This window comes from Mya arenaria, chromosome 10 (assembly GCF_026914265.1).
Source record: "Mya arenaria isolate MELC-2E11 chromosome 10, ASM2691426v1".
Lineage (NCBI taxonomy): Eukaryota > Metazoa > Mollusca > Bivalvia > Myida > Myidae > Mya > Mya arenaria.
Genome location: NC_069131.1, coordinates 64,450,253 through 64,463,392, shown reverse-complemented (window position 1 = coordinate 64,463,392; position 13,140 = coordinate 64,450,253). Strand labels below are relative to the sequence as shown.

Sequence of the window (13,140 nt, the reverse complement as noted above, 5' to 3'; positions counted from 1 at the left end):
AGGTTTGTCTCACCTGAGAACTCATAGCAATAAATACCCAACCAGGATTATTTTGGCTTGGAATGTTCTTTAAATTTCACATATTTACATAGTGAGTGGTATAGGGATCTGCCTCTTACCGAAGAGGTTTTCGCTATTAGCATGGTTGCTTACTTTTGACTTCTCATAATGGTTAAGTGATATAGCTGGTGTCTGCCCCTCACATAAGAGGTCATGGCTGCATGGTTGCTTATTTTTGGCTTTTCAAAATGGTTAAATGATAGAGCCGGTTTCTGCCCCTCACATAAGAGGTCATGGCTGCATGGTTGCTTACTTTTGACTTCTCATAATGGTTAAATGATAGAGCCGGTTTCTGCCCCTCACATAAGAGGTCATGGCTATATGCATGGTTGCTTACTTTTGGCTTCTCATAATGGTTTTGTGATAGAGCCCGTTTCTGCCCCTCACATAAGAGGTCATGGCTGCATGGTTGCTTACTTTTGACTTCTCATAATTGTAAAATGATGGAGCCGGTTTCTGCCCCTCACATAAGAGGTCATGGCTATATGCATGGTTGCTTACTTTTGACTTCTCATAATTGTAAAATGATGGAGCCGGTTTCTGCCCCTCACATAAGAGGTCATGGCTATATGCATGGTTGCTTACTTTTGACTTCTCATAATGGTTAAATGATAGAGCCGGTTTCTGCCCCTCACATAAGAGGTCATGGCTATATGCATGGTTGCTTACTTTTGACTCCTCATAATGGTTAAATGATAGAGCTGGTTTCTGCCCCTCACATAAGAGGTCATGGCTATAAGCATGGTTGCTTACTTTTGGCTTCTCATAATGGTTAAATGATAGAGCCGGTTTCTGCCCCTCACATAAGAGATCATGGCTATATACATGGTTGCTTACTTTTGACTTCTCATAATGGTTTTGTGATATAGCCGGTTTCTGCTCCTCACATAAGAGGTCATGGCTGCATGGTTGCTTACTTTTGACTTCTCATAATTGTAAAATGATAGAGCCGGTTTCTGCCCCTCACATAAGAGGTCATGGCTATATGCATGGTTGCTTACTTTTGACTTCTCATAATGGTTAAATGATAGAGCCGGTTTCTGCCCCTCACATAAGAGGTCATGGCTATAAGCATGGTTGCTTACTTTTGGCTTCTCATAATTGTAAAATGATATAGCCGGTTTCTGCCCCTCACATAAGAGGTCATGGCTATAAGCATGGTTGGTTACTTTTGGCTTCTCATAATGGTTTTGTGATATAGCCGGTTCTTGCCCCTCACATAAGAGGTCATGGCTGCATGGTTGCTTACTTTTGGCTTCTCATAATGGTTTTGTGATATAGCCGGTTTCTGCTCCTCACATAAGAGGTCATGGCTGCATGGTTGCTTACTTTTGACTTCTCATAATTGTAAAATGATATAGCCGCTTCCTGCCCCTCACATAAGAGGTCATGGCTGCATGGTTGCTTACTTTTGGCTTCTCATAATGGTTTTGTGATATAGCCGCTTCCTGCCCCTCACATAAGAGGTTATGGCTATAAGCATGGTTGCTTACTTTTGACTTCTCATAATGGTTTTGTGATATAGCCGCTTCCTGCCCCTCACATAAGAGGTCATGGCTGCATGGTTGCTTACTTTTGGCTTCTCATAATGGTTTTGTGATATAGCCGCTTCCTGCCCCTCACATAAGAGGTTATGGCTATATGCATGGTTGCTTACTTTTGGCTTCTCATAATGGTTTTGTGATATAGCCGCTTCCTGCCCCTCACATAAGAGGTCATGGCTGCATGGTTGCTTACTTTTGGCTTCTCATAATGGTTTTGTGATATAGCCGCTTCCAACCCCTCACATAAGAGGTTATGGCTATAAGCATGGTTGCTTACTTTTGACTTCTCATGAGTAGGAGTTTAGTTGTCCTAAAAATAAAAGTTTATCGTTGCAAATTTGGGGACACTCACAATGCAAGACATGATTATTTTTTTTATTTTGTGCGCAAAGTGAATAAAATGCTTGTTACAAGTACCAAACAGTGAAGCAGTGATATATGATTGATGACCAAAGAATCAGATCGCAGTTTTTCATAATTCCTTTCGAAAACTGATGTTTTATGCCAAAACAATCCTTTTTCTTAAAGCATTAGTAATGCTTTTAGTCACAAAACTTAAATTTTAAAACACAAATAAAAAACTGCGATCCGATATTTTGTCACCAGTTTTATATCACTGGTTTCCAGATATTTACGCAAAGATTGGTTCATTCCAAGGCAAAAAAATAAAAAAGTTGTCAAAACAGTCAATCCATGAGAAAGCTGCTTTAAATATATGTGAAATAACTCAACTTGAAAAAAGACTGTAAAAATTGTTACCCACATAGTATTTGTGAGTGAGTTCCTTTAATATACAAACATATGGGGGACATGGACATATTGTATTGTTGCCACAAAAACAATCATAGTTTCATGCCCTTGTTTTTATCATTCCCACAAAACTAGCTGTCTCATAGTGTCAGAAAATACAAAGCTGACAATTTGGACACATAGACGCATAGATGAGCTTGCTGATCATGCTGAAGATAACATTGATGATACACCAGCAGTTCAAACACAAGACAATACTGTATCACACATAGATACTGTTTGATCTACATAGCTCACTGCATTTTATAATAATCAGCCCTGTTTAGACAATACGGGAACGAACAATTTAATCAAACATATCAATATATGGCACTAGAATAACGTATCTGTAGAATGGTATATCAGCTCAATTGATATGGCACATACAAGGTTATAGCATATCTTTGATATAGCATTAATCTGAATTTTCATAGAATTAAGTTAGTCTGTTTGTCATTTGAAGGATATTGATTCCTCTGTGTTAAAATTAATTTCAGCAATATGGTTTACATGATAAACAATCCTTTAACATTGATATTAGAGGTATTAGTTCAATAAAGAAAAAAAAAGTTAGAAGTGGTCTATATAGACAAGATTTAAATAAGCTTTCATGGAGATAAATCTAAAAGAATGGATGTAAAAAGTGATCCTCAAATATCCATTGATCCTCACTTTGTGAAATATCCATTGATGTTAAGAAGAATGTCAACCTCTGATTGACAAAATTCTTAGTTCAGAGCAACACATGAAACAAATAAATCCAAGTGCTTTTTTGTTACTTTCATTATATGAGTAAGGCGAAATTGTTTCAAATTAGGAGTACAGTGTACATTCATTATGTGATGGACAACAAGGTTACCCACTTAATGCTAAACATATCATAAGGATTGAAAAAAACATTGTTTAATAAATGCTTATGATAACAAAACAGACTCCACATTGATGGTTATAATTATATACAATAGAAATTAACTAGAACTGGGACAGTCAGTGAAACCATTTCTTTTAAGAAAATCAATCCGGAACACATAATTATGTAGCAAATGAATAAAGAAACAATTCAAGACTAAGACACACTTCAACACAACCATAAACAAGACACAAAGAATAATGAAGAGGTCAATATAATTGACTCAAAGGAATAAAACCAAAATTGTATACTAAACAAGACTCCAGGATGAATGATGCTCAACGGAGAGTGTTGAGGAACCAACATGGGACAATTCTGAAAAACCTTGTGCTGGACACAGACATCCTTGGCCTCCTACTGCAGAGAGATGCTCTCACCGAGAACATGGTCCAAACTATACAGGTATGATGGGGTTACTACATTATTGAAGTATGTTCACTTGTAAAGTAGGGTATGGTGGGGTATGTTGATATATGTTGTGGTATCGATGTTTACTTGCAAAGTAGGGTATGGTGGGTAATGTTTAATTGTATTGTGGAGAATGTTCAACTAGTGGAGAATGATAAACTGTATAGTAAGGTAGGTAAGGGCGGGGTATGTTCAACTGTATGGTAGGGTATGGTGGGGTATTTTCAACCGTATGGTATGGAATGGTGGGTTACATTAAAATGGTAAGGTATGGTGGGGTATTTTCCACGGTATGGTATGAAATGGTGAGTTATGTTCAACTGTATGGTAGGGTACGGTGGGGTATTTTCAATCATATGGTATGGAATGGTGGGTTATGTTTAACTGTATGGTAAGGTATGGTGGGGTATTTTCAACTGACCGGTAGGGTATGGTGTACTATGATAAACTGTATGGTAGATAGGTATGGTGGAGCATGATAAACTGCATGGTAGGGTATGGTGGGTTATGTTCAACTGTATGGTATGGTATGGTGGGTTGTGTTCAACTATATGGTAGGGTAAAGTGGAGTATGATAAACTGTATGGTGGATTATGTTGAACTATTTTTAATTGTTTGGTTTGGAATGATGGAGTATGCTTAATTGTATAGTAATGTATGGTGGGGTATATTCCTCTATATGGTCACATATGGTTGGGTATGCTCATTCATTGTGAAGTATGTTCATTTATGGTAGGGTAGGCTCAAGTTTGGTGTGGTAAATCTGACTCGCAATATATAAGGTCGTTGTCCACAATTGGCGTCATGAGTTTATTAATCCATTCTATAAGTCTCTTGTAAGTAGTTATTACATATCAGCTTATATTTTGCCTGTCAATGACTTGATTGCTTTAAGGATTGCTTCTTTCATACATTTGCAAGTTTTCTTCAAATATTGATGTTCATTCCTAGGCTTGTGACAGAATTGACAACAACTTTCTGTAATTGAGTTAAGATTTGAGAGAAACTCCAAGCACCAGAAACAACGATTGCAGTCCAAAGCCACCTAGCATGAGATCATGATACCTAAGCAAGGACCTAAAATGCAGCACACCCAAATGTTGTTGGCCGTTGCAGTCCAAAGCAGCTAAACATGAGAAGACCATTGAACTCTTGCTGATGCTACCTTAGCGGACCAATGATTTTTGCTTGGTACAAATGCATGATGTAGATAAACAATCCACTGATGTATAAGCAATATTCTTCTTCTCTTATAATACCAACAGCCACCCAACAGGAAAAGATATCAAACTTCTGTGGATGTTTCTCAAGCCAAGACTATAAGTATCTTCCATGGCCGAGAGTGTAAGATAGGTTCATTCCGACCCGAGCGTAGGGTGTTTTGCGGAAAAGAGGTTTACCGAGTTTCCGCAAAACACCCTGCGCGAGGGTGCATGGGGATGAAACTATCTTACACGAGCGGCTATGGTAGATGCTTTTTCTCCCACCGCAGTTAAACAAAATTAAGTAAAAATGTATTTTTAGCTGGAACTCTTTTGTGCTTAGTGAAAATAATTGCGTATGGATATGCGATAGCATGTGGTTGTCATGGATATGCGCGCAGTGATAAAGAATGTTAATAGTCAAATCGGTCTTTTTAAATAGTTCTAAGGAAAATAAAGCATTATTTCTTGAATGGTGCGTGAAAACTGTTTTATGGTGACATTTGAAGCAAGAAATAATTAATTGGCGTTCTAAATATTACCATAAGATAAAATTTCCTTGATGCTACTGACGACAGTCTTCAACAAGGGAGGTAATTATAATGTGGTGACCGTTAAAAAGGAGTTCCATACAGGGATTTTAACTTCGCCCGTGGGCAAGATAAGAATATCTAGCATGGTTAAATTATTGGATCTACTTGTCTGAGGTGGGAGAATAAAGGTTTTTCCTTGGTACAAATGCATAATGAAAATTAACAATTCACTGATGTATAAGCAATATTCTTCTTCTTTTTTTAGTCCAAATCTACCCAATATGAAAAATCATCAAACTGCTGCGCGTGTTTCTCAAGCCAGGACCAAAAGTGTTCCCTTGATACAAATGCAAAATGCATGATAAAAATAAAACATCACTGATGAATCAGCAATATCCTCCTTCTCTTGTAGTCCAAAACCACCTAAAATGAAAAATCACCAAACTGATGTGGATGTTACTCAAGCCAAGACCAAAAGTTTCCCCAAAAATGTCACAAATGCATGATGAAAATTAAGAATCCACTGATGTATCAGCATTATCCTCCTCATGTGGTCAAAAGCCACCCAACTTGAAAAGATCATCAAACTGCTGTTGGTGTTACTCAAGCCAGGAACTAAAGTGTTCCGGTGATACTTCATCTATTTTAGTCAGAAACAACAGAACATGAAAAGATCATCAAACTGCTGCTGGTGTTCCTCAAGACAGGAACAAAAGTTTTTCCTTGATACAAATGCATGATATAATTTTACAATCCACAAATAATATTATTATTTTCTTGTAGTCCAAAGCCAAGGAACGTAAAAACAAATCATCAAACTGCTGTTGGTGTTCCTCAAGACAGGAACAAAAGTTTTTCCTTGATACAAATGCATGATATAATTTTACAATCCACAAATAATATTATTATTTTCTTGTAGTCCAAAGCCAAGGAACGTAAAAACAAATCATCAAACTGCTGTTGGTGTTACTCAAACCAGGACCAAAAGTGTTCCAGTGATACTTCATCTATTTTAGTCAGAAACAACAGAACATGAAAAGATCATCAAACTGCTGTTGGTGTTACTCAAACTAGGACCAAAAGTGTTCCGGTGATACTTCATCTATTTTAGTCAGAAACAACAGAACATGAAAAGATCATCAAACTGCTGTTGGTGTTACTCAAACCAGGACCAAAAGTGTTCCCTTGAAACAAATGCATAATGAAAATGAACAATCCACAAACAATATAATTTTTTCTTTGTAGTCCAAAGCCTCCCAACATGAGAAGATCATTGAGCTCTTGCTGATGTTACCCAAGAGAGGACCAAAGGCTTTCCCAGTATTCCTGGAGGCTGTGCGCAAACATTCCTCCTTTCTGGCAGATAAACTGGAAACAGACTATGAAAAAGGTCTGCTTGTGGTTAGCTAAAAATTATGAGAGAAGTTGAAAGTGGTAATAGAATCCACTACATCGTGCCATCACATTTTGATGTTAATGAAATAATAAAAGGTTTTAATATCAATTTATAAAAGATCATTTAAATTCCCTATGTAGCCATAAAAGAAATTTATACTTGTATATTATAACTGTTACTTATTTAACAAACAAGTACGACATATTGCAGTTTTTCCCCACTTTTTCTAACATCTTCATGTAGTCTTAATTAAAAGAGTATAGGTCATCTCCTACAAATTTGTTTAAAAAGCAATGATAATCAATGCGAATGTTCATATCTACAAAATATATCCCCAGAACACAAGCACATGATAGAGGAGCAAGCAAAGGCAACAGAGACCCGCAAGGAGGAGCAGCATGCTCACCATGACAACCCACACAGTCGCCAAGACAACCCCCATGACCTGGATTTGTCAAGCCTGACTGGACCACAACATACACCCAGGGCAGCCACCAACCAGGATAAGGCATTTGAAAAAAGCTTTAGGTCAGTTATATTCTGTAAGTGTTGTCCACATATTTTTTCCTGTCCAGTTTAAGTGGTACACGACATAGGTCTTAGGTAGCCACCAGCCACAACAGGGCATTGGAGAACATTGAAGGCAATTTAATATATTTTTTATTCATTATGTTAGCAATCTCTTTTCTGTCATGACGATGACCTGTCAAGTGTGAGTTGATAACACCATATATGCTGAGGGTAGCCACATGCAGCCAGTACATGGCAGTTTGAACTTCACCCCTTAAGAGTTTCAATCAATAGCCACATGTTCATTCTCAAAAGTGTTGCTAAGTTTAAAATAATCTATGCTTGCTAAGGTAGTACATTTTATAATCATTTATGCTTGTATCTCATATTGCAGAACCAAAGAGCAGTACTCAGAGAGACGCCATTCTCTGTCAATATCTACCGCCAATCATGCAATGACCTCCAGTATTGTCCAGCAGAACCTTAACACTCTTTACACAAAGATGAAGTCAAAACTACAGACAAACAATACAAGGTAAGGCTTGCAGTTTTCTACAGCAAACACAAGGTTCATTCATCACCAAATGTTCAGAAGAAAGCAAAAGATATTGTTGGAATTATGTTATAATAGTGTTTGTTCTTAAATAATGGCATAGTACTAACCTGGTCCCGAAGGAAACCCATCATTCAATAATTGTTAGCTGTAAATCTGTCTGAAACCCCCATCTATATCAAGACACCTCCTGATGAATTATCACCCAGTGCAAACAACATCTTGCAACCAGTCATCTGTATGGGAGTTGTTTTTTTTGCTTCCTTGACTGGTGGCTCAATTACAAGGCTGTATCTGATTAAGATGTTGTATCACTAGTGTAAGGCATGTTCGCATCACATTGTTTTTGCCAAAGTATAACTGACCCAAAAAATATATGATAAATCTGATAATTTATAATCTTTGCTAATTGATAAGCAGAATTAAAAATAAATTTATTAATTAACTGATATAATCAATTAATCAGACCATCACTACAACAGCATAATTATGTAATTTTTAGTTACAGAATCACACCGAATCAAAGCACAAACAGTGCTAATAGGGTGGTTAAGTTCACAAATTATGCCCAGCTACAATAACATACCAAATCAAAATGCTGACAGTGCTGATAACCCTGGTCAAGTTTACATACGTCCTGCTACAATAACATACAAAATCAAAGCACTGACAGTACTGATAGGCTGGTCAAGTTTGCATAAGCCCTGCTACAATAAAACACCAAATCAAAGCACTGACAGTGATGATAAGATGGTCATGTTTACATAAGCCCTGCAACAATAACATACCAAATCAAAGCATGACAGTGCTAATAGGCTGGTCAAGTTTGCATAAACCCAGCTACAATAACATACCAAATCAAAGCATTGGCAGTGCTGATAGACCATTCAAGTTTGCTTAAACCCAGCTACAATAACATACCAGATCAAATCAATGACAATGCTGATAGCATACATGCCATATTTTCTGGAGACCATTCAGGGGGATTTGTTCAAAAGGCTGAAAATTCTGGGGGATTTTGGTTGTATTCAGGGGGATTTTTTAGCAGGTCTAAGTTGGCATAATTTTAAAGTATTTTTAGAGGCAAGTATGAAAAAATGTATTCACATATAGTTTGCTTTGAAAACCTCTTAACTTTTTCATTATAAAGAATGATTTTATGTCATGATTTATCATATTCTTATGATACACTGTCATGTCATACGGTAATGCACTTGCAGAACCAAATAAGTCATTGGAAAAATATGTTTTTGAGACAATTAAATTAAATTTACCTTCCTCCAAAGTCTTTTAAAAAAAATGTGCTTAATTCTATCAGCTTTGATGACTTTCAGACAATAAGAGAATAGAATAAATATTATTAATTTCTTTCTTCCAAAATAGTAATATTTCTTTGCCTTTGATAATGACAACAAATTAATTGATCACTTGTTGTAAAAGGTTTTTTTGGGCATTTCACCCTTGTGGAGTTGTTTCTTTACATTCAGTTTCACTCACATACTGTGGTTTCACTTTGTCATTTTTGCCTGATGTGAAATTTCAAAAAAAAATATATATATATATTTTTTTTATTTTATTTTTTAAATTCCGGGGGATTTTTACCTCCCACCGGGAGACCGGGGGATGGATCGAAATTCCGGGGGATTTTTCCCCCCACCGGGGGATATGGCATGTATGGCTGATAGGCAGGTTAAGTTTGCATAAACCCAGCTACAATAACATACCAAATCATATCACTGACAATGCATCAGGCTGGTCAAATTTGCATAAGCCCTGCTATAATAACATACCAAATTAAAGCATTGACCGTGCTGATAGGCTGGTCAAGTTAACATAAGCCCAGCCACAATTATATGACAAATCAAAGCATTTACAGTACTGTCCTTGAGTTGCTTTGCTGTTTCCAATAATATTGCATATCATCAATATGTATTTTTTATTACATCCTTTGAAAAAGAGATATTCTCATATCAGTTATTTAGTACCAGATTAAAATATGTGTCATATTATTGCAGAAAAAGAGAGATTCTCATATAGATATAAGCACCAGCCTTAAACTAATTCGTTTCTTTCAGGGAGCATTCATTTGCCAGTCCAGAGCCAGCCACATTTAAGATGGTGGACAAACTACTGGAGGAGCTGTTTCACAACTTGGAGGAGTATGAGATGACTTCTTCCCAATGTCATGCCCTGTTTGGAGGAAAGGTAAGCATGGGGGACACTTCTGTCCTTGTATGTTATTTGGTAATAAACTAAAGAGCTCTTCCCCAGCTTATTGGAGCATGAGGTGACTTTCTCCCAGTGTCATGGCTTGCTTGGGTGTAAGTTAGGCAAGATGAAAAGTGTTCAGTAATCAACTCAAGAGCTCATTTACAACTTGGAACTTCTGTATCAAACAGTGAAAACTATGTATTCACTGTTTCCTTAGAAAAAAGAAAAAACCCAATCCCAGGGAACTTTACATTAAAGCTGCAACCTCACAGTTTGACCATTTGAACAACATTTTTTTTTTGTCTTGGAAAGAGCAATTTTTTGCGTAAATATCTGCAAACAAATGATATAAGATTGCTGACATAAAATCAGATCGTAGATTTTCATATTTCTGTTCGAAAATTAATGTTTTATGGCTTAAACCATTACTGATGGTATAAGAAAAAAACATTAAACATCAAATTTGGAACTTAAATATAAAAATCTTCGATCTGATTTGTTGTCAACAGTTTTATATAACTGGTTTCCATGGAATTTTGCAAAAATTGGCTCGTTCCAAGACAAAAAATAAAAAAGTTGTCAGTGAGTGCAGCTTTAAAGGCATAAAGGTAGATGCAAAGATTTTTTTTTACTATAAAGCATAACCATGTTTAACTCATTTGACTTTAAATAAAAAATAAAATTTAAATAAAAAAGCATATGATTTAGGTACAGTTAAAAAATATTAGCCTTAATAAGTGCTACCTGGCCACATTTGTGCCCCAACCCATAATGCAAAAGTATATGCTTTTACCTTGGTTATTTCTTCGATTTAAGGCAATTTGTTTCCATCAATTACGATATGAATTGAAATTTTGACACCAAAGTAAGAGAAAATATACTTTAATGGGCAAGACCAAAATTTGTCCCAAAATCACTAAAAAGACAGCCTTGGCCCTCATTGTCTTGTGATTCCAGGACCGGAACTACCCACTTGTGTCACACATTATCAACATCCAGAAGGCAAAACGGGAGCTGGAACAGGACTTAAAGACCAAGGACATCCAGAAGAACAAATACGCAGACCACATCAGCAAACTAGAGAACCGGTGCAGGAACCAGGTAAATGGTTTTGAAATCTATTTTCCCTCATCTGGTAAGGCTTCAAACAGTCAATGTTTAGATAAAAATATTCAAACCACATCAGCAAGCTGAAGAATAGAACTGGTGTAGGAACCAGTTAAATATTTTTTTAATACAATTTTTACTTAGCTGGAAAGTCTCCAAACTAGTGCAACTATGACATAATTATGATAATTATTTTATTGATATATATATATAGTGCACATAATTTTACTGGTACCATCTATTGATTTTAATAACAAACTGATTAGGAAACAAATTTTACTTATAAAAAATCAAATAGAATGTATTTGTCAAACATTTTAATAGTATGTACATGCCTATATCTTTATCAAACTTCAACAAAATATGCTGTACAAAAAATATGATGGATTAAACTTGATTTTATAACATAATTAAGATATGTCTATCACTTTTCAGGCAACTGAAGTGAACCATCTAAATGAAGAGATCAAGAAGTTAAAAGAAGAACTTGAGAAACTTCAGGCAATCAACAGTGAGAGAGAAGAGAAGCAGAAAATAATAGATGAGCTTAGGAAAATGGTAATGGATGCTGACACATCTAAGAAAAGTAAACTAAGAAGTTCGTACTTAGCTTTGCACTATGACTCGAACAGTACTGAAATTAAGCAACTAAGAGCAGAAGTAAGGAGCTTAATGATGGACAATGAAAATCTTAAGACAGAAAATCTTATGCTCAAAAAGTCTGAAAACATGAAGAAGCTTGCTAAACTGAGAGAGGATCAGACAAATAATCCAAAACTTGAGCTTAAGCTCAGTGATAATGCTGAGAAGGAGGAAAGTAGGGACAGTGCATCAAGAGGAAGAACAATGGTTTCCTCTCATTCCCCATACAAGAGTCCGCCAAGAAAGTTAGACACTGAAAGACCGTCACCTTTTCTTTACCTAGAAAAGTCTTTTGTCAGAGCTTCTAATGATTCTGTTAACAGCATTGACAAAGAGGCTGATACTATTGGAAGAGTTGCCAAGGGTAAGGGTTCTGACCTTGACTTTAAATTTTCTGAAACTGGTCAGAATGTTTCTCTTGGGCAGAAAAGAAGCCCAAGTAAGGACAGGTCGAACAAGAGAGTCACTTTTCTGAGTGATATTGGAATTGGGCAACAATATGACCCATCTAGTAGTGAGTCCAAAAATCCAAAATCTTCCCCTGATTTTGACAAGGAGAAAGACAAAACAAACAGTACACCAAATGGGCACATTACAAATGTTGTGCTTGCAAAGCCAGAGAAAGCTCCACCTGGGAGGGGAAGAACAAAACAGAGCAGTTTAAAAGCAAGAGCAACCTCCAAAAGGTCCTCTTCACTCAACATTATTTCAAACTCCAGAGACATTATGAAGATGTCGAGCCAGTTGATACAAAAGAGTAGGAATTTAAGACAGCCAACTACAGCTGGACACTAGTATTTTGTGTAATTACAGTTTTGTAGTGTATATTTGTGTGGAAGTTTAAATAATTGCCTGTTTTTTGTGAGATGTCTTGGGTGTACAAGCACAAGCTTTGTAGTGAAGGGCTTTACACTTCTCAACCATAGAGTTGTGGGGGGGGGGTATCAGTTTTGCAATTTTTGCCCAAAATTATCTTTCACTTTGTGGCTAATTTTATTCTGTATCACTAGCTTTACCCTTGGATAGGGGAAATATTTCATAGGAAGAATTAAGTCAATACAATTGTGTATAGATATGATTACGAAAATAAACTTTGGTCCAAAGTTGATATAGCTTACAATAACAATTCATGGACATTATATTCATTAATTTCTTCAAACCACATTTTGGAATTGTAATGCATAAAATGCTAAATTATATGCAAAATAAAAAAGTCAAGCTTATTGTGGTTCAAAATAGTTCTTTTGAATCCAAATTGTATTTAAATTGTCTTGT

General features: G+C 36.2%; 2 protein-coding genes across 2 annotated transcripts in view; one reads left to right on the top strand and one right to left on the bottom strand.

Moving 5' to 3' along the window:
* LOC128205674 (uncharacterized) overlaps nucleotides 1-13,140 on the bottom strand; it is a 266,905-nt gene that overhangs the window by 71,870 nt on the left and 181,895 nt on the right. The window lies entirely within an intron of this gene.
* Nucleotides 2,876-13,140, top strand: LOC128205657 (uncharacterized). Its single transcript, XM_052907469.1, has 7 exons — nucleotides 2,876-3,705; nucleotides 6,692-6,836; nucleotides 7,181-7,370; nucleotides 7,747-7,887; nucleotides 9,981-10,110; nucleotides 11,074-11,217; nucleotides 11,659-13,140. Exons 1-7 carry the CDS (start codon nucleotides 3,571-3,573, stop codon nucleotides 12,658-12,660), a joined length of 1,887 nt encoding a protein of 628 aa, XP_052763429.1. The 5' UTR covers nucleotides 2,876-3,570; the 3' UTR covers nucleotides 12,661-13,140.

What these genes read in the sequence shown, in the direction of transcription:
- LOC128205657 (XM_052907469.1), top strand. Translation starts at nt 3,571, where the DNA reads ATGAATGATGCTCAACGGAGAGTGTTGAGGAACCAACATGGGACAATT. An exon ending in GGAAACAGACTATGAAAAAG is followed by an intron (nt 6,837 to 7,180) that starts GTCTGCTTGTGG and finishes ATATATCCCCAG; the next exon opens with AACACAAGCACATGATAGAG. An exon ending in ATGCCCTGTTTGGAGGAAAG is followed by an intron (nt 10,111 to 11,073) that starts GTAAGCATGGGG and finishes TTGTGATTCCAG; the next exon opens with GACCGGAACTACCCACTTGT.